At 39.4% G+C, this 21,977-nt stretch overlaps 3 protein-coding genes across 4 annotated transcripts in view; 2 read left to right on the top strand and 1 right to left on the bottom strand.

The window, feature by feature from the left end:
- Positions 1–9,906, top strand: part of rsrc1 (arginine/serine-rich coiled-coil 1) — a 147,306-nt gene extending 137,400 nt beyond the window's left edge. The window contains exons 8-10 of one of the 2 annotated variants that reach the window (XM_061720331.1): positions 82–188; positions 5,390–5,494; positions 9,153–9,906. In XM_061720331.1, the coding sequence (XP_061576315.1) occupies positions 82–188; positions 5,390–5,494; positions 9,153–9,245 (305 nt within the window). In that variant the 3' untranslated portion in view covers positions 9,246–9,906. The remainder of the gene's footprint in view (positions 1–81; positions 189–5,389; positions 5,495–9,152) is intronic. The other variant, XM_061720329.1, reaches the window with a different exon arrangement.
- A 547-nt stretch (positions 9,907–10,453) lies between these two features.
- mlf1 (myeloid leukemia factor 1) lies at positions 10,454–17,907 on the top strand. Its single transcript, XM_061719360.1, has 8 exons — positions 10,454–10,615; positions 11,470–11,632; positions 14,941–14,985; positions 15,869–15,952; positions 16,045–16,155; positions 16,439–16,598; positions 16,698–16,836; positions 16,986–17,907. The coding sequence occupies exons 1-8, from the start codon at positions 10,569–10,571 to the stop codon at positions 17,050–17,052; spliced, it is 816 nt and encodes a 271-aa protein (XP_061575344.1). The 5' UTR covers positions 10,454–10,568; the 3' UTR covers positions 17,053–17,907.
- Positions 17,908–18,503: 596 nt separating this feature from the next.
- med29 (mediator complex subunit 29) lies at positions 18,504–20,948 on the bottom strand. The gene is made up of 4 exons (XM_061720328.1): positions 20,796–20,948; positions 20,613–20,671; positions 19,812–19,896; positions 18,504–18,899 (listed from the first exon to the last, which is right to left on the bottom strand). Exons 1-4 carry the CDS (start codon positions 20,946–20,948, stop codon positions 18,672–18,674), a joined length of 525 nt encoding a protein of 174 aa, XP_061576312.1. The 3' UTR covers positions 18,504–18,671.
- Positions 20,949–21,977: the final 1,029 nt, after the last annotated feature.

The following is a 21,977-nucleotide window of genomic DNA, read 5'->3' as shown; positions in this document are numbered from 1 at the left end:
GACTGTGGACATGTGTGTCTGTTCCTGGATATGTGTGTGCGCTTTTGTTCATGGCTTTGCTCTGTGTAATGTGTGTTTCAGAGGGAACTTCTCTGGAGGAGCAAGTGCGAAGGATAAAGGACATCGAGGCCATCGAGAGTGATTCTTTTGTTCCTCAGGCTTTCAAATCATCCCGGGATGACATAAAGGTGCTTTCTGTCTCTCTTTCTCTATCAAACCCTCACTCTCTAGCTTTTCACTCTGTCTCTTATTGAATTCCCCCCCCCCACCCCCACCTCCCCCTGCAATGCTGTGCCGTCTGTCCAGAGACAGCCCAGACCAAATCAAACATTCCCATTCAGCGCCGTTTGTTCCAACCTGAGACGGTTTCATCTGACACTCCACTATTTGCTGCCTCCAAAGCGGCAGCCTGCCGCACAAAAGCCACAGCAAGCAGCAGGCATCTTCTGTCTTCCTCTTTCTCCCCCACCTCTCTGGATGTACAGATGCAGACAAAACACTGGGGTAATTATTGAGATGTTCCTGTCTCGGAAGGAGAAGGAATTAGATTTGTTGGAGCTCATGGCTGCTTTTGGGGGGAGGATTTTTATTTTATTTTTTTAAATGGAGCGACAACATGTGACAGCAAACCTCCACAGACTTCTGGGACATATTGACAAAGGTCAAGACCTATGTGGCGGAAGTTTGTGCTTAGAGGAGCCAGTTTGCCCTGATGAGGACAGACTACAGAGAGTCCTGCAGTTCTCAAACACTGTGCCCAAAGTTTTCACAGAATCAAATATCTGGTAGATTCACACCACAATCCGATATAAAAGTGAACATCAAATTTATCAGGTTACTATTAAGGGTATAAATGTCTTACTCAAATAAGGATGAAGATGAACTATAAATTTGCTTATACATGAGAAAAAATACTTTACATTATGCAGAAAGGGGGATACGGTTTTACTGTTTGTGTTTTATATATTCATTTCTGAATTCTCAGAATTGTATGAACATTTTTAAGGAAAATAGATTTCCAATTAAATACAAATAAAAACGTATAAAATGTATCAGAGTCCTTATTCAACGAGATTTTAAATCATTTGGGCATTGTTCTAAATTATTAATCATTAATCATATGTTACTCCAGAGATGCAGTGACTATTATTTGCAAAATTAAGAACCTCATTTTGTTGTGCACCTGTACACATACAGACTCCACCCAGCAAATATTAATGTGTTCCTTGGTTTAACACATTAACATTCAGAGCAGCATTGCAAACAATGGACTTGTTTTCACTCCTTTCTATTTTAATTTTCTTGCCTTTTCCATTTTTTCTGTCTCGTCATTGTTTCCCTACAACTTGCATGTGTATTTCAACAGTAAATTATTATAAAGTAGCAACTACAAGGGTTTCTCAGTTTCCTGAGAGCACGGTGAAACATTCTTAAATGTGTAAGGCATTTTCAATAGAATAAATGAAAACATCCTCCTTTTCTTTCCTTTTAACCCCGCTGCATTCACCAAAAATGTATATTCAGCATATTGTTCCTCAGAAATGTAATGACCAGTCTTTACTGCCTGATGTTTGGCACATCACCATCGATATTAGTCAGTGTGTTTCATATCCTGCTCACTTTTTGAGTCCTGCCAAGTGAATTTTAAAGAGATTTCTCCAACTGGGTAAACATTTGCTCTGGGGCTGGTATTAAGAGTGTTTGCAACATGAATGGTTTTGGCACAGTGCTCATTTTGGTATTTATTCTTTTATCAAATGCAAGAACAAAAACAGGCCACCCATTTGAATATGAGGCTTAATATAACTTGAAGTGATATTTCCAGAAATATACACAAGATGTATAAAATGAATGACTTCATCAGTCAGAGACATTGGTCACTTTTCTGTTAATGTTCCTCTCAACTTTATTCAGATGTGTATGGAAAAAAAGTGGATATGGACACAGTGCAAGCATCACTAAAGTCCTCATAGAGCTACAGGTTTCTCACGACATCCCATATCATCGTAATGATCCATTTAAGAGTGTTTTCTGCACAGTATACATTTTCCCACTTAAAAAGATGAGAGAGGCCTGTAATTTTCATCATAGGTACACTTCAACTATGAGAGACAGAATGGGTGGAAATAATCCAGGAAAATCACATTGTAGGATTTTTACCGAATCAATTGGTAAATTCCTCGGTAAAATAAGTATTTGGTCAATGTGAGAAATTGAGCAACCCCTCCCCTTCTCACCATCACTGGACTTTTTTTTAATGTGTGTGGCAGAGTGGAGGATTGGGCGTGGTCTGCGGGGGAGCAGCACACAGGTGTGCCTGGTTCTGCTGATTGTGGCACACCTGTGTCCAATCAACCTCTCCACCCTGCCTGGGTTTATAAACAGCAGCTGTATACCAGAAGAGGGGTCTGCTGAATGGAGGAAGCTTGTTGAGAGGCTATGCCCCATTGAGCCTTTTTTTTAGAATACTGATTTTGCCCTCCGCCTGTATGTGTTTTTTTTTTTACATAAAATAAAAAGCCTTATTTTTTTGGCATTCTACGCTCTGCAAGGTTTTTTTTACACCTCATCCCCCAGGTCCAGTTTTGCCTTGTCCCCTTGTACGTGGGGAGGCCGCTCTGGTTCCTCACAGTCACCTACAAACAAGCAACATTTCTGGCTTTCACAGACCTGTAACTTCCTCGTTAAGAGGCTCCTCTGTCCTCCACTCGTTACCTGTATTAATGGCACCTGTTTTAGCCGCTTATCAGTATAAAAGACACCTGTCGTGTTTGGAGGAGAAAGAAAGCTGAGTTGCATCCAAAGAATACCATACCTACTGTGAAGCCTGGGGGTGGAAACATTGTGCCTTAGGGATGTTTTTCTGCAAAGGGACCAGGACGACTGATTCGTGTAAGGGAAAGAATTAATGGGGCCATGTATGGTGAGATTTTGAGTGAAAACCTCCTTCCATCAGCAAGGGCATTGAAGATGAAATGTGGCTTGGTCTTTCAGCATGACAATGATCCCAAACACCCCACCCGGGCAACGAAGGAGTGGCTTCGTAAGAAACATTTCAAGGTCCTGGAGTGGCCTAGCCAGTCTCCAGATCTCAACCCCATAGAAAATCTTTGGAGGGAGTTGAAAGTCCGTGTTGCCCAGCGACAGCCCCGAAACATCACTGCTCTAGGGGAGATCTGCATGGTTGGTTGCCTTTCAGATCAAATCTGCCCACAAATTTTCGATGGGATTCAGATCAGGGCTTTGTGATGGGTACTCCATGACATTGACTTTGTTGTCCTCAAGACACTTTTTTACTATTTTGGCCGCATGCTTATGGTCAGTCTTTTTGGAAGACCCATTTGTGCCCAAGTTTTAGCTTCCTTGCTGATGTCTTGAGATGTTACCTTAATATTATCATGTAAAGTTCTTTCTTCATTATGCCGTCTATTTTATGAAGAGCCCCAGTTCCTGCTGGAGAAAAACAGCCCCACAGCACGATGCTGCCACCTATGTGCTTCACAGTTGGTATGGTGTTCTCAGGTCTACAAGCTTCCCCTTTTTTCTTTCAAATGTAACGTTGGTCATTATATGGAAACAGCTCCACTTTATTTTCATCAGACCGCAGGACATGTTTCCAGAAGTTAAGGTCTTTATCTTGGTGTCTTTTTGCAAACTGTAATCCGGCTACTTGTGAGGTTTGGTCGCACTATAGTTCACCTGGGAGACAATATAATCTCTTACTTTACCTGAGGACACACTCTGCACAGAAAAGCACAAAGCCGTTCAGCTGTGACACACATTGAACATGTTGGGTCTGATGAACTGAAAGCAGTTCATGTCAGAAAGAGGCTTACATCTTTCCTCCTGTCAGGTTGGCTTCTAAAGATGGTAAAATGAGGGGGACAGTGACTCCTTGTCCTTCTTTAAAGCCTTGTGGGAAAAAAAATCCCTTGACTTAATTGCAGGTAAATGTTTAAATGTCCTACGCACAAAACTGTGCTTGGATACTTCAATATTGACAGGTTCTAGCCTCAGTAATCACCAGAATAAAATTAAGTAATACACTTAGTTTCACCTAAAATAATTAAAAAAAATGTAAGCTGCAAGCAGCGATGAACGGGCCCTCGCTCGTGCAATTTGCACCAATTAAGGTCAAGGACTCAAAACCATGTCCGATGACACCACCCACAACTCTTTATGTCAAACCATTCAAAAGTTATGGCCGAAAATAGGAACTATGAAATATCGACCAATCACAATAAGGGGCGGGGCTAATTTGCACCAATGAAGATCAAGTACTCAATACCGAGTCCGATGACACCACCCACATGTCTTTATCACAACCCGTTCAAAAGTTATGGCAGAGAAAAGTATTCTAGGGGGCGCTGTTGAGCCACCTTGCCACGCCCATTAATGCAAACCATGAAATATCAAATTTATCACCAGGCCTGGCTTGCGTGCAAAATTAGGTGACTTTTGGGGAACTATCAAATATGGACCAATCAGATGAAGGGTGGGCGCACTTTTTGGCGTCTAGCATCGCCACGGTAACGCTTTTGAAAGAGAAAAGTAATGTGCGTCGTCACAGGATGGAGACGCACATTTTGATGTATAACACACCTGGGTGCATGTTACGGTTCGGGCTCTGAAGCGGCTGAAAAATGGCATAAATTTCGCCAAAATGACGACGATTAATTCAAAATGTTCAAAATGGCCGACTTCCTGTTCGGTTTCGGCCATGGCGCCAAGAGACTTTTCTTTAAGTTGCGACATGATACAGGTGTGTACCGATTTTTGTGCATGTACGTCAAACCGTATCGTGGGGCTTGAGGCACAAAGTTTTCTAGGGGGCGCTGTTGAGCCATTTTGCCACGCCCATTAATGCAAACCATGAAATATCAAATTTTTTGCCAGGCCTGGCTTGCGTGCAAAATTTGGTGACTTTTGGGGCACGTTTAGGGGGGCAAAAAGGCCTTCCTTTCGTCAGAAGAAAGAAGAATAATAACGACGACGAAAGAAAAATTCCTACAGATACAATAGGGCCTTCGCACTGTAAGTGCTCGGGCCCTAAAAATGTCTAACGAAATTTTCTATTCATAATTTCACTGCTTTGTTACATTCATAGATCGATGAGTCAATTCCATTCATGATGCAGGCTGAGGTCCATCAGTAGTGTTTTCCACTCGTCTGCTGTATAGGCTAGTCTTTCTCTGCCATCTGTTGGACAAAAATCATACTGCAAATAGTCAATTTACTTCTGTCACAATTCAACACAAAGATTGCATACTTTTTGTTATGTATATCAGTGAACAGTTGTATAGTTTTTGAAGGTAATATGCAAAAGTCTAAAAGAAAAAAAAAGTATATTCATAGTCTTTGACAGTTTTGTGTTTTTCCTTGAACACAGAAGGAGCCAGTCGAGGTGAAGCAGGAGACGGAGGAATCCTCTTATGCCATCGCCCTTCCCACTTCTATAGTCTACAATGACAGTGACATTCTTGCTCATCCCAGTGTAAGTTTTTACCAATCAAATCCATTTTCATCACTTGGTTTTATATCACTTCCAGCCGTCACAGAGCCTCGTCTTCCAGACTTCTTTTAACAGCCTTTGAGCCACTGGGTGTTTCTAATCATCGTGGACAGCTAGAGGATGATCTTACTTCTTCTCGTTTTATTTAGTGACCTGTTTTTATTAGTGTGATGCTTGAGTTTACGGATTGATGGACGAACTTGGTAAACTTTTTTCTCTTAAAAAGGCTACCATTGCTCCAGCTCTATTTACACTATTCCTACATATTTTGATCAGGTCCATCAAACCGTACAAGGCACTGCAGTATAGCAGTTTACGGCCTTTCAACATCACCTCCTCCTCTGACTCCAAGCCAGGCTTGAAAAACGAGAAGAAAAAACTTTAAACTCCAATAACAGTCCCTGGGGCTTCACAGTCATCTATCTCCTCTGGGAAAACTAAGTTATGCCCTGATGTATGCAGATAACCCGCTTACATACACACACACAATGCCCCCCATCCCAATACACAGACACGCACCATCAGACAGGCTGATATATGGGAGCAATATGCCCCAGGCGGGCTCTGGCCCCAGCTTCAGCTCCAGCTCCGCTTCCCATTAGAACAGATGAGTCCCATTAGCCCAGCTCAGATACTGTCATCCCACACACACAGCCTCATTAGCACCATGACACCAGCGCAGGGGCGACAGACAAGAACTCACTGGTGTTGAATCTTACACACAGATAACATGCAGTGCCGCTCTAAGCAGCACGGTTTGGGAATGAAGAATTGACACACTCGGGGGTCGCTCTACCATCTGCATAATAATAGACATATCATCACATAGATATACAGTAAGTACACACCGCCAGCATGTCAACGTTATCTCTCATCGTCACACAAACCCACGCAGTGAGTATAGAAATAACCTGCCACTTTTCCTTGCCATCTCAGTTCTTTGCTTCTCAGCCGTTATGTTACTTCCTAATAAACAGATGCCTTCATTCATCAGACACTTGCAGCAGTAGTTTTATAGCCCCTTTACAATCAATACAATCACTGCTGCTGATGTACTACGTAGAATAAAAGTCGATGCGCAGGCCTTTTCTAGTAGGGGGCTCACTGGATTAGATGAGTTATGTTGTGAAGTTTTTCATGGGCATTTGGAACTGAGATGTCTGAACCAATAACATGTGTGAAAAACACCCTTTATTATAGTGTTGGAGCATAGTCATGGTGACAGCAATATGATGTGGGATGTTAAAGGTTTGTAAGGCAGGATGGAGCAGCTATATCACTGAGGCTACACTTGCTATGGCCAGTAGCATATACAGCAGTGGCGGCTTGTCAATAGGGGGCACTAGGGCGCCGCCCCCATTAAAATTACAGGAAAAAATATAGACACAGTACACATAAATTACGTAATAAAAAGTAATTATCACATCTGTGCACTCATAAAATGTGTCTGACTTTTAATTTTTCAAGCCTTCCCATCCCATACTGGGTTTATTCAGAGTTGTTTTTTGTGCAGACCGAAATACATAGGTTTCAATGGCGACGGGCGCCGGCCAAATGAGTGTGTATTGTATGTTCTTAATCTTTTCTTCCATGTGACTTCATGCTGGTCTCTAATTGGTTACTCAAAGATTCATCTCCGGGCGCAGCTCACTGCGCCCGTGGCCAATCAGCGTGTTTTCTGTCATTCTTCATTCAATCTGATTGATTCATGAGCTGTCAATCAAAGTCACACCGCTGACAGTGTAGACGCGGGACTGCATCTGTCACTCACTACAAACGGAGTCACAACGACAAGACAGGAGACAATGACAGCAGAAAAACTAAATTTGGTTGTTTCATTACAAAATAATAATTTAACATACAAATAATATATAATATATATTTTTTTTTATATTTTTATCCCGGTTTTTATCACCGCAGTGCTCCTACCTAACAGTCCTGGGCATTGCCATCCTCTACCAACCCCGGGAGGGCCCTGCACTGAGCTCAGGTCTCCTCCTTAACTGAGGAGTGAGCAGGCCGCATCTTTTCACCAGACAGGGTGGGGTTTCTCCGGCCGGACGTAACGCATGGAAGGATCACGTTATTCCGGCCGGATCCTCCTCACCCCATCTGGCGCCCCGGCTGGCCAGAGGGGGCATGTATAGCCCAGGACTGTGTGCATGTTTTTGTGAGGGTAGCTCCCATTAGCTACCCAAGGGAACATGGGGGAACTAACACGCACTTCAGCGCCCACAGCGTCCCCGGCGGGAATCTAACCCAGGACCTTCTTGCTGTGAGACGGCTGCACTACCTGCTGCGCCACCGTGCCCCTAATATATTATATTATTATATAATATAATATATATTATAATATATTATATTAATATAATATAACAAATAATAATATACAAATAAGAATAATAACAAGTAGAGTTTATAGTTGTGTTGTAATCCCCACTCGCCAGTGCGTCCCCCCAAAAATTTTTATCACCAGCCGCCACTGATATACAGGTATTTTAATCAGTAACTTGACCAAATCAATTTCTCAGAATTGGACGAAGTCTTTCTTTTTCATGGCACATACATAGCATGAACATGGTTGTATTGTAACCACAGCAGCTGAGTGCACTGACTGCACGTGTGTCTGGATCAGTCTGCTATTGATACCAGACAAGACCAGACAAGAGGATGTTTCATAAAACCAAATAGGCACAGATCTGATTTGTAAGATTTGGATTGTCTATGTTCAGAAAGAAAGAAAGAAAGAAAGAAAGAAAGAAAGAAAGAAAGAAAGAAAGAAAGAAAGAAAGAAAGAAAGAAAGAAAGAAAGAAAGAAAGAAAGAAAGAAAGAAAGAAAGAAAGAAAGAAAGAAAGAAAGAAAGAAAGAAAGAAAGAAAGAAAGAAAGAAAGAAAGAAAGAAAGAAAGAAAGAACTTTATTCATTCATCCATCCCGAAGGGAAATTCAACTGTCCAGCAGCTCATCAAAACATAACATAAAAAACAACCACACTTCCACTCAGACAATAAAAGCACATTAATATTAAAATAAACATGAAATATAAGGTTAGAAAATAGCATATAAAGTGCAAACTAAAATATAGTCCAGTTGTGGCAGAGGTGAGTGTGTGTGTGACTGAGTTCAGGAGGAGTTAAACAGGGACAAAGGATCTCCTGAATCGCTCCGCTCTGCAGCGCAGTGAGCACATACAAAATATCCAGCTTTTATAATACATAGTCTGGTGGCTGTGAGTTGGAAAATGCATCCACATTTAAAAGATAAAACTTATCAGAAAACTGTGCACTGTTGCAGAAGATACACCATCTTTTGCTAAATAACAGTATTTCAAAAAGGTCAACATTTTACAAAATTATAACAAAATCAAATGCATAACAATAAAACATAATGATTCATCAAACTCTAAAAAGCACACTTTGTTATGTTATGTTATGTTCTGTCTGGTGTTGTCTTGCATCTCAGGGTCATTGTAGCCTACTGGACATGGTTCTGTCTATAAATAACCGTATTAATGATCGTCCCAGTTCACTGGAACAAAATAAAGTCATACTGGTCTCGAGGCTGAATGGCCATCTAGAGTCTTTGTCCTTATGTGTCTGTCTTTATGCTTACTGACATTTCCTCTCTACCCTGTCCTGCAGTTGTTCCTGGACAAGGAGAAGGCTGAGGAGTTGTGGCTAAACAGACTGGTCTCCCTGCGACAGGAGAGGCTGATGGGAAGTCCTGTTACTTGAAGACCAGAAGACACAGAACCTCAGATCTATCTGTTCCCAGAACGCTTTTCAGTTTTTACCTCATTCATTTTTGTTGTCTCACTCGCTGCAATATCCTGTTTGGACATCACAGCATATCTCATTTCTACTAATTCTCTCAGCTGTTATACTAATTTGCGAGGACAAGGGTTTGGTTGTATGTGCTTATTTTTATTAAAATGAATGAATGAATATGCATTATTTGGCTTCATTTATTTGGAATGAAGGGAAATCTTCTATGTTCATGTAAGATTTGAAACATATTGTCTTTGTAAGTTTATTCAGTGAATAAAGGCAGTTGTGGCCATTCTTTGAAAAAAAATATTGTGGTGTCATAGCCGTCGACAAAATAGAAACAATATTTCTCTCTTTAACAAAAGCATCTGACTCGGCATTTGTAAAGTTAAGATGACATATAGTTCAGTATTTACTATTTTCTACATTTAAGATTTGACTCTGTTACATGGTGAAAAATATTATCTTCAGTCGTTGCACTCATATGTATAGATATTGCTAAGAGATTAATGTTTTTTCAGTGTTGTGTTCCTGTTTAAGTAGATTCATGACAGCAAGTGAACTAATAGGTCTATTTGTGGAACTGCCAGATGGTAAATCTATACTGAGTCAGGGACATGGTGTGTCTCCTTCATACTCTCCAAATAGTTACTGTTGTAATGAAATAATAATTAAGTAGGCACAAGTGAGTGAGCAAATGCACTTTAAGCTGTGCTGTGTGACTACTTGCTTGGAGTGAAATGAGAACGTCTTTGCATTTGTCAAGCGGATTACCAAAATGTATTTATACTTGGCAGCTTCTAAAGGAAAGATCCATTTTCGAAACTAAACAGTCAAATGATTCAGAGCCTCTCGTTCAGTTTCTTTCTTAAACCAACCATTATGTTTAGTTTAGCTTTTTTTTTTTCCAGTTGTAAATAAATAAAACCGGCAGCATATAACCTATAATGACCCAGTACGGATGAGTCTGATAAGCAGCACTTGTAATCTGTAACTACATATTCAGGTTAGATAAGGAAATTTGCGTTTAATAAGATTTTTCTCGAGTGCCGTTGCCATGGCAGCCACCCACAACATGCAGCACATGGGACCTGCTCAAACGCCGCCGCATGATCAGCCAATGAGGGAGCCGCATTCGCGTCACGTGAGTGGTGTCACAGTGACTTTGGTTGCCGTTTTCATTGCTTGCCAACTTCTCCGTTGAGCGGTGAAGCAGGTAACGCGAGTGGCGATCACGGACTTACTACTCGAGGCTCTACTTTTAAATTTACAGCTCCAAAATCCCTGGAAATGTTCAATAGTATGAACAGAGACTTTGAAGAAGATCCATTCTTCTCGTGAGTAGCCAAATTAATTAATTGAGCTTTTTACAGTGCTGCTGTTAGAATATTCTGGCTTGTGTTTAAGTGGACAGATGCCGCAATTATCGCAGCTCAGAACTTTAAACGGGGACTAAGCCACTATTGGGATTTATAAAGAGTAGACAAACTAATCCCAGATAGGCCACTGAATGCGCCATGCAACTCTGAAAAGTGTTGTTATTGATATACTACAAATAAAAATCCCCTTTCATTAAACGTCAGCTGCTCCAAAAGGTGATTTGGCTACGTTTAGAATATTTATGTGCTATGATTCAGAGGTTGTAGCTTACATTGGGTGTTTGGTTAGTCATATTTGTAACCAATTGAACAAGAACTGTATAGCATGTTGAAATGTAACTGTTAATCCACCATTTAAAGGTAAACTCCAAACACATGACACTGTTACCTAATGAAGCAGGACATCAACTTGTCCATCCCTGCCCTTTTGCAGGGCCTATAGGTGTCTCCGTTTGAAGCTAAAAATGTGTGAAAGAAGTTCCAGTACACTAAAGAGGAAGTCATCTCTGAATAAGTGTCCACTCTGAAAGTGTGATCTGGTGGCTTTGACATGTCCCTACGCTCAGTGTTACCACACTTGACCCATCTTCTAAGTCGAGTGTTAAGGGTAGCTCATATTATTTTAAGGATAGTTCTTATTTCAGTAGGGTGAGTTCATTGAAGAATTTATTTCTGATGAGCTCCAAGCGGTCAGAGAAGATATGAGTCATTCTTAAAAAATAGATATAAGTGCACTTTCTCTCCTGTTTCTTTTTCAATCTGTATTATTGTTGAGATGCAGTTTATCTTTCCTTCCTCCTCCTGTCCAACAGGGATCATTTTCGTGCTCACAGGGAGCATATGCGCCAGATGATGCGTAGCTTTTCTGAGCCCATGGGCGCTCCTTTAATGCCCAGCATAACAGATGGGAGAAACCGAGGCCGTGATGTGGCGGACCATCTTAATTCACCCCTTGCACTGAGAAACGAGCACAGGGTGAGAGCATGTGTTTCAAAAACCACTCCTTTTACAAGTTTGACTTGTGTGGCAACTAGTAGTGTATCATAATATCCACATGTTCATAGATTATCAATGAATTATAATAATAATACTCTTTATTTGTCAGTATATATCTCACAAAACACACCAAAATTAGTCCTCTGCTTTTAACCCATCACTCGTTACACAAGGAGCAGTGGGCTGCCATTTTCCCAGCGCCCGGGGAACAGTCAGGGGGTTAAAGGCCTTGCTCAGGGGCCCACAGTGGTTCACCTCGGTTGTCAACCCGGGGACTTGACACCTCTGTAAACACGAGGCTACCGCTCCTCCTTTAGGTCTCATTGATTCATACATTGAGGTATGAATGATACTCTAATGCTCTTATAGCCTCTGAGGATTAGTGTTTTTGAAGAATCAACCTCTCTTACTAAGGTTATACTGGAAGCTGGCCAGCAGCAGTGTAACTGGAACACCACTTGCAGAGATATGGGGCCATGTGAGTCTCTGGTTTTGTGGAAGGGCAACCCCCTTGGCCTCTCTGGACAGTTATATCTAGCCCTCACAAGACCTATTTATAGTGCATTGTTCCACTAACACACTACTTTCTTGCAAAGACTTTTTTGACACTCAAAGCAATTGCCCCCCTGAGATTTCTGCTTTGCTCCGTTGAGACGAGCTGAAAATAACATGTTCTTTTGAAGTGATTCTCACTGACCTTCAATGTCATATTAACTTACCAAATATGCTATGCAAACAATTTGGCTGGTCAAAGTATGATGTTTAGAGCTTATTTTGATGCTGATTTTACTGGCTTCTAATGAAAAGACAGGTAGGTTGGTAGGTGCATTCTTTTGATCCCCTACTCCATAACACCCATGAGCCTCTCCCAAATCTCCCCCTCTATTTGCCAACTTATCCCTTCTACATCAAACTAAGTCACAGCCACCTGCTTTAATCCAAGTCCCTCGTGAGAGCCTAGATATTTATCCTTGATAATGACTTACATTAGAAGTGTGGCCTCAATCACCAACAATCTGTTTTCTCTTTAGTAGCATCGTACCATTCACAGCACATGGGCTCAGAATACTTAAGTAATCATCTCATTGACAATGAATGAAATGGAGCTCCACCACGAAAGATCCATCTGAGTAAATTGTTTAATCTAATATTAGAAGTCTTTTTTTTTTTTATGTTTCATACTTTGTTTGGCTTCGTCACTTACTGACCAAAATAGCTTCACTGAAGAGTCTGGAAAGACTGTATTTCAATCTGCTGGTAATGTAAACCATGTAAAGGATACTCTTGTTCTTTTTCTTTCATTTTTCTTCATATGTACACAAAAATTTGGGTAGGAGGACACAAATGTGAGATCTTTGTGATTCGGAGACTTAAAAAGTCCTAAAAATCCCGCAGCCTCCTCATTCCTGCAGTGCTTTGATGATCGTCAGGAACAATAAACAAGATACCAGCCATATGATCATGTTGTTGTGTTGTTGGCTTTATAACGGCATGTCCTCTATTCTCATATGTCATGGGCACTCTGTTTTCTCATTGTCGTTCTTTTCGTCCATCTGTTTCGCAGAACTTGGCATCGCTGGTGCATTAGCAGCTAGATGACAGACAGCTCGCTCTCAAGCTGTTCTCCAATATCACAGACCCAAATGTGCACACCAAAGTGCATCCAGAAACACACACACACACACACAATATTAAAACATATTCACAGCCACAATAACACATGGTGGCAGTTCGCAGCATTGATGCACTGGCATGCACACGCATATAGGTATGCACCCACACTCAACCACTGGGAAGGTTGTACTTGTATTAGCTTACTTAGCATGAGATTCCCAGTGGGTTCTGCGTACCTTCCACGGCTGCTGCTGTGTACTCACATTTCTCTGTCTTAGTATCCACTACCTGGGTCATGTTACCTTTCATAGCCCTCATTCATTGGAACACTTGTTTACAAAGTGCTGTTGAAAAACAGAAAAACCCAGTGTCCAAATAAGCAGTGATCCCATGTACTATTTATATCAAGAGTATGCAATAATTTGAAAAAAAGATTATAACATTTGGGACAGGGCCATCAAAGGAGTAGAAAACTTAATGTTAAGACAGTCTGGAGAAATCGCCATAACTACATGCAATGGTTATATCACTTATATATAGGGTTTAAGTGTTTTTTCTGTTTTTATCTGTGTTTTACATGGTGTTCCGGGTTCTTTTTGTAATGCTTTGGTTTGTTTAGTGGAGGTGCTATATGGTGCATCAGTCTGACTCCAGGGGTACACCACCCTCTGTTCAGTATCAGACTCAGCAAGATACAAAAAAAATAACATATCAATTTTCAATACTCTAGACAGCCTAAAATAATGTGTAACACTAGTGAGTCTGTATTCTTTATTTTGCACCTTCAATTGCTCCTCTGCTCAAGTTTAGTCTAAATATAATCTGTGTAAATATGTAACTGGTATTTATTAGTTCATAGATGCCACTGTGGTCAGGAGCATTTCACATCAGCTTGACCTTTGAAAAGCGCTGAGAGAGCAGCCTTGGACTTTTTTGCCCCCGCTGGATCCCTGTCCTGACTGGTCCGCCATGCCCACTTTAGTCTTCCTAGAATGAAGCTCAGTTTCAGTGTTAAACCCTCACTAATCTCTGACCATGCAGCCCAATTACACATGGAACACAAGTCATTCAACACCGGATTGACCACACACAATCACCCTGCGCATCACACTCCCAGAAAATGCCCTGGCACACATAGTGATGGCAGTTGAGATGCTTATCTGGGGCCACAGGGTCACAAACACCTGTGCTCTTGGCTGGGGAAACACGAGGCCTGACTGCGGGTCCTCAAGCTGCTCCCTCTGCATTCACTGCTCATTTCTTGGTGGCTGCAACTCAAGAAGGTGCCTTGCCTTGTACGGCAATGCTGAATCAAGGCCATGTGGATAGCTGCCTGCGGCTGTGTCAATGATTTAGTAACTGGTGAAAGGCAACAAAACAGCTCCTTGGCAGTGACTTTAAGAAACATTTATAAAGTAAATGTGATCTTTGTGTTTATACATATCAGTATAAGTTTATATTAGTGTTATTTCACCTGGTTGTTTAGCACTGGTGGTGCTTCCTAAACTTTTAAGCATATATGAATATTTAAAGCCTCTGCAAATATGTTGAAAACATTGTTGATGTAATTTGGTGGGCTCTCATGAAGTCTTCAAAATGTGGGTGCAACTTATGCAGATATTTAGGTACCATACCGTGCTATGTTACTAAACTGATTGTGTTTGAATCCTCAGGATATGAGCCGGTCATTGTTGCCCTTTGGCACTTTTGGCAATACGGTCAGTTGAGTCTACTGTTTGGTTACACTTTCTTTTGGATCTATGCTAAGTGCATGCTCTAAGTTTGTAACTCTCAAAACCCCCAAAGAAGTAGAGACACAATCCCCTCTTTCTTAAGTGTTGCATTCAGAGAAAGGCTGTGATCAGTATAGAAGTACATTTTGCATTTCTTTCAGAAGTTTGCCAATTCTAATATATTAGCCTTAACAGCGTTATCGTCATAATTGTTCCCTTCCGAAGGAAATTAATGCATGCAGAGTGTCAATGTCTTACTCCAGCCTGCACGACTTGTTGGGGTGAAGTGCTACGTTTTCCTGAACTGAAATGAATGAAAGATGGTCCCATTTTGATATATACACTGTACATATTTTTTTTTCCATCAAACAACTAAAATCTTATATTTATAGTATCAATTCAGATCATAAAGCTTCTTTTTCATGCACAACAGAACATAATGCCCTCTTTTTTTTTTACAAAAGAAACAGCATAGAAATTAGTTTGCCAACTTTTAATTGTCGGTGCAGAAAAACCTTCAAAGACATGTTTTACTTTCTAAAGTATGTCTGTTTTTATAGAAATGTCACCAAGTGATGATAAAATATAAATACCATTGTCACTGTCTTACATCCGTGGTCATCAACCCTGGTTCTTGGGGCCCACTTTCCTGCATTTTTTCTTGCATCGTCATACCTCATCTAAACTGCATGCAGGATAGGGGTTGATGGCTCACATCTAAGAAACAATTTGGTACACAGCAACTCTGCACGTATGTTTGTGATGGAGTTGCCTTGGAGCCAATAATGACAAGTGACTTGGGAGCATAAAAGCTCAGATTTCCAGAACTTCTGGCTTTGACTTTTGTTTACCTTTGATGTTTGTACAGGACATGATGTCTAACCCTTTTGGGATGTTTGACAACATGAGGGCCAACATGAGAAACAGGACGGATGACACGCAAAGAAACTCTGTGAGTTTTTTCAAGTCAATCCTTTTGTGAACTTTATGAGACAGATGTACTGTGTGAAACATGTTTGCTGAACACTCTCACGTGTGTTCCAGGAGAACGCTCACTCTTTCAGCTCTTCATCAGTAATGACGTATTCAAAAGTTGGAAATGAGCCTCCAAAGGTCTTCCAAGCAAGCTCTTCAACTCGCCGTGGCCCTGGAGGGGTATGTGTCCCAACAGATGTGTCACTACATAGTGTTAGAGTTCATTGTTGTGAGCTCTTAAAAGTTAATGTCTGTAAATAATGCTCTACCATGGGGATTGGATTCAAAGCATCTAAATACAACCAATTTATGATGTTTCCTGTATTTATTTAATCACCGTTCATCGTCGGAAAGATCTATGATCTGACTGGCCTAATGTCTTTATATAGTTGGGTTTTTTGTAGAATAAATACATCTTTCTGTGTAAAACCTGTCTAAATGGTTCAATTATGGTCTTTCTCAGATCAAGGAGACCCGCCAAGCAGTAAAAGACTCTGAGAGTGGTGAGGAGAAGATGAGTATTGGTCACTACATCCAGGACAAGGGGCGTCTTGTTGAGAAGAAATTCAACAAGAAAACGGGACAGAAGGAGTTAAGCCAGGACTTTCAAAATATGGATGAATGTACGTCAAATATTTCCAGCCAGTTGAACAGTGCTATCACAGTGTTATCTGAGTGCCGCTGTCATTCTCCCTTTCATGAACTTGATCCTCTATCTGCAGCTGAAGCGCAGTCTTTCGATGATGAGTGGCAGCAGGAGGTGTCCAAGTTTCAATCATCAGCCCCCCTGTCTAGCCTGAGAGAACCTCCACCCCGAGCTGCTCACCGAGCCGCCCTCACGGGTCCCGAACACTCCCCCAGGTAGGCATTTAAACCACATGCAGCGCAGAGGACAGGCCAGCATGTCGTCAGGATCAGATGACAAACAAATGGGCATGTACAGTATGCTCTGTAATGTGGGGTCATCCTGGTTCGTGATAGTTAAAATTTCTGTTTTGTGTTCCTCACAGAGACCAACAAAAGAGCAAGACCGGAGGTAAAGACAAACCCGAAAGCTCAGCCAAGACGAAACAGTAGAAGCACCAGTCTATGTTTTCATTAAAGTCTCTCAAGCCTCTCACAGCCATCGTGGTGCCTCTCCCTAACTCCCCACTCAAACATACACCACAGTGACATTTGGCCTGAGTTTCTAATAGTCTGATTGTAAATGAGGTTTTATATATTTTGCCCAACTGCATGAACACATTTATGCTATAAAACAAGGACAAAACTAAAGAGCTATAACAAGTTAATGTTTTATACTTCAGCCACTATAATTTGAGTGCTGATGAGGAAAATCTAGTTCACTGTGTTTTTGTAATTTATGTAAATTTATAGAACATACAAAATTAGAAATATGTTATTATACCACTACACAATTACCTTGAGTAGTTTCGGGTTCCTATTTTCTCTTAATGAAAATTATTGATTGAAAATGATATTGATGCAAGATTTGTTTAAAATGTTCAAATAAATCTGATGCCGAGAAAAGGCTCATTAATAGCATTAATGGATGTCGACATTAGTATTTAACTGTCTCAAGTTCAACACACAGAAGGTTAATCTGGTTCTCATCCTCTTTATCATTATGTACTTATGACACAATTACAAGTCGTGTGAAATCCACGTAGATAATATCCACATTTTCAATTTGTAATTATGTCTGTTACCTAATGTTCTAGCTCTTTGTACTTTATCTGCTGTAATCTTTGTAAAAAGAAATGCTTTTACCCATCCCTTTTTATATTACTTTATAGTCTCTTTTTTTTTTTTTTCACCTGAACTCTGTGCCGCAGAGCACAAACTCTAAGCAACACATGGATAATTTTCAATGAATAAAGATTTATTCTTGTATATTTTTACACCTATTAAAAGTAAACTGTGTCAGCATGGGCTGTTTGTTGGCATCCTTGTTTTTTCTTTAATCGGTTTGACCTTTTAAGATGAAAGACGTTTGTGTCTATATACAGGTAGGTGCTGTTTTATAAAAATGACTAAACAAGGTTCAAAATAGCCAGCCTCTCCTGTGGTGAACATCTCCTGTCCAGTGGACCCAGGTTGGCGTTTTATTTTTGGCTGTAAGCACTTGTCAGTAGTTCAGACTGGTCCGAGACGTTACACAGTTGCAGGCCCATTGCACTCCCAATTCCTATACATGTACAATATCTCAACAAGTTTGTCTTTAAATACATGTACGCCATTTTACTGAATACTCACTTTCAGTATTTTGTATAACTTTGTCATTACTGCATCATGTTACATTTTCAACAAGGGTAAAAGACCTTTTTTTTTTTTTAATTCAAATGATTCACCAGCATAGCTGAACATTTTTGAAGACCTGTATCTAAAACAAAGCATTTTTGCTTTTGTGATTACAGTTTCATATTAAATAAGCAGAAAAGGGTTTTATGGGCATTTTTTCCACCTTGAATAACAATAAGGCCGCTGTGCTGGTAGAAATGTTTTATTATTCAGAACAAATACGCTACTAAAGTGTTTTTCTTTTTTAATTTTTTCATTATTAAAAAAAAGGACAAAGTGCATTTACAAAAAACTCAGTTGAACAGGGTTTTGTGAAATTAAGCATGAGAGTCCAAACATAAAAATCAGAGCATGAGATACAAAAAAAAAAAAAAAAAAGCCTGAATAGTCCAAGTCTACATGATCCCTTGTGGCTGTACCTTTCCTGCAATTTTCTTTGAACACTCCAGCAAAGCGTTGTGGATGTCTTTGGCACAGGAGATTTGAGATTTAATCATGGCAAGGTACTGAGCATAAGACATGGACTCTGTCTGGACCGTGTCTGGTTTGGTGGCTGTTGGGACCAGGTTTGGTGAATGTTTGGCGCTGTCAATACTCTGTGAGAGGCATTCATACGCCAGACGCTGCATAGAGAGGAAAAAGTAAAACGTGAGGTTATGCAGTTCATTTTAAGTGGAGATAATATATTTACAGTACAGCATAATAAAGGGCCCTAAGTAATGTTCACTGGCAGATTAAAAAGGTCCACATCTACTTTAGTGGGTCACTATACGTTAAAGATATTAACTCGTTTTAATTTACAATAATACACTTGTCACTTGTTACTGTTATGTACTTGCATACATATCTTTGCCAGTTCTGTGTTATAAGAAAACTTAGTTTTCAAATGGGTTTATTTAAAATAAAATGTTCATCATATATAATCACATAATAAAGGGTTTGGATTTTTATTTTTTTTACATGGTATTGTCCATTCTTCACAGATTCAACTCGGGAGTCAGACGTCTTTCCCTTTACAACTGGGTGTATAACTTACTTCAGGGTGGCAACAGTTTCTTAAAACCTGAGACGGTAAAGCTTTTAACACCGCTGATATTCTGGCTTTGAGAATACCAAGCACTTTAATGTTTTAGGTGTTATTTTGTTCCAACCTTCCTGCAATCATGTTCTAAAATCTGTATAAGTACAGTCATAGTTGCATTTTTCCATTGTCAAAATGTAATCTGGGTTTTGAATTGGTCTTGATGAGAATAAAAATAATGCACACTTTGAAGATAGTATATGTTGATGATAATGTCATTTCATCCAAAATGTGTACAACTAACTCATCCTAACACACTACCAAAAAAACTAAAACAAAAAAAAAAACAGTTGTCAATGCCACTTCTGGACAATACTCACATGAGACATTTTTTTTCTGGCAAAGGTTTCTTACAGACTTTCTAATGAGGTTATATCAAGCTCTAGCCTTTTTACGACTCCATCCCCTTCTATCTATCAGAACTGAGATTATTGTGAAAATGTTCCAGTCTTACCAAACACAGCTCCAGTTGATCACAGAGGGCATAAAACTCCTCTAAACTTTTGTCGAAGCGCTGAACAGAAGTGTCGCTACTTTTACTAATGAAAAAAGCAAAACAAGAGATCCAGTGAAACCTCAGAAACTCTTTGAGAACATCAAAGGCTTTTAGGGGCCTGCAGATAACACTATTGGATGAATGGGTAGTTTTGTTTATATTTATGTTCAGAAATGGGCAGCTAATTATATGTATGCACGTGTGTGTGTGTGTATGTATATATATATATATATATATATATATATATATATATATATATATATATATATACACATATACACACACACATATACACAGGTATGTATGGGTGTATGCGTATGTATATATACACCTGTGTGTGTGTGTGTGTGTGTGTGTATATATATATATATATATGTGTGTGTGAGAGAGAATATGTGAGTAAGTAGATATATACATAGATATAGAGCAGATGCAGTTAATAGAGACAGTATAGTGTAAATAAGTATATTTATATGGGCATGTGTGTACAAATATATAGAAATATTCAACTATGTGTATGTATGTATAGGTTAAATGATTAGTGAATGGGGGTAGGATTAAATAAGTTTACACTTCTTCCTACTCCTTTTTGCACAGGTAAAGTAAGATATCAAGTGTTAAAGTATGAAATTCTTTGTTTTGTTTTCTTATCTTCTCTTGAATTGTTGTTTTTTTACATGTACAAAATAAATCAAAAAAAAAAAAAAATCAACATCAGGAGTTTCTGGAAAGCTGTTCCCTTTCAAACACGCTACTTACATGCCGTTATCAATGGATGTATTATGGGCCAAATTCAGCGATGCAATCTTCATAACGTTCTGAAAATCAAACACATTTAATTGAAGCTTGCTGTACAGTCTTGCTGGTGAATTAACTTTTATCATTGTTGCCAGGTGTTTCTGATTGTGGCTTGATGTAGCTAGTTCAACCAGGCACAATTACCTGCAAACTCTCCTTCAGCTGTGGAATAAGCATTTTAAACCTATGAACTGGATCAAAGTCTTGCTGCTGCTGCTGTTGTTGCAGTGAAGCAGCTTGTTGTAATCCTGACTGGGACATCGGCCCGCCGGGCTGCTGCTGCTGCTGAGACGCCATCTTGACTAATGACGTGTAGAAAATATCCGGTTCCCTGTTTTTCAAAATAAAAGCCCTCTGCTGCAGCTATTTACGTTTTCTTGATTCCTTCCTTCCGGTAAAAGTCCCGGTAACCTGATTTTTGCTGGTGGGTTTTTTGTTTTATTATTAATGTTGAAAAAAATTGAAATAAAGTTTGTATTGCCAGAGAAAAATCTTGTTTTGGCCTGTGATAAAGCACTTTTTTTTAAATGTCTACATAGCTGGTCAAATACAGCAAATGTTTCAGGAAAGACAGCGGATGAATTAAGGGAACCAATTAACAGTCATGTAGAACTACAAGCAAAAAATGTTGCATTTCAAACAGTGGAGTGAGGGTATGGAACAATAATGTACGTATATAAAATGGTATATGTAATAATTATTATATTGTTTTAGATAAGATGTGTGTGTGTGTGTGTGTGTGTGTATATATATATATATATATATATATATATATATATATATATATATATATATATATATATATATATATATATATATATATATATATATATATATATATATATATATATATAGGTATAATTTTTTGATAAAGTAAAGCTTGCTGTTTTATTTTTCTTATTTTTATTTTCAAGCAAAATTGAACTAGAATCAAGGGGTAGGACCCAATACGTTTTTTACTTCCTCCTACTCCTTTTCGGACATGAAAATTTCTCTTTGATTTTGTTTAATGACTGTTTATCTGTTTTGTGTAATTGTTTTTTTTGTTTTTTTTTTTGTTTTTTTTCATGTTGGAAATAAAGATTTCAATCAATCAAAAAAGGTTAATTTTAGAATGAACCAATGAATGAAGGAAGAATTATCTTCATCATTTTTTGTGTGAACTCCTGTATTTTTCTTTGTATATAATAAGCTAACATTTTATTGATCCTAATACGTGGGTATAACTAGACCGTTCAAAAGTAATTCTATAAAATATGCATTATAAAAATATTCATTTCATATATAGGCTATATTCTTACAGATATACTGGACACACAACTAGCA

This window comes from Cololabis saira, chromosome 4 (assembly GCF_033807715.1).
Source record: "Cololabis saira isolate AMF1-May2022 chromosome 4, fColSai1.1, whole genome shotgun sequence".
NCBI lineage: Eukaryota > Metazoa > Chordata > Actinopteri > Beloniformes > Belonidae > Cololabis > Cololabis saira.
This window is presented reverse-complemented; position numbering and strand designations above follow the sequence as displayed.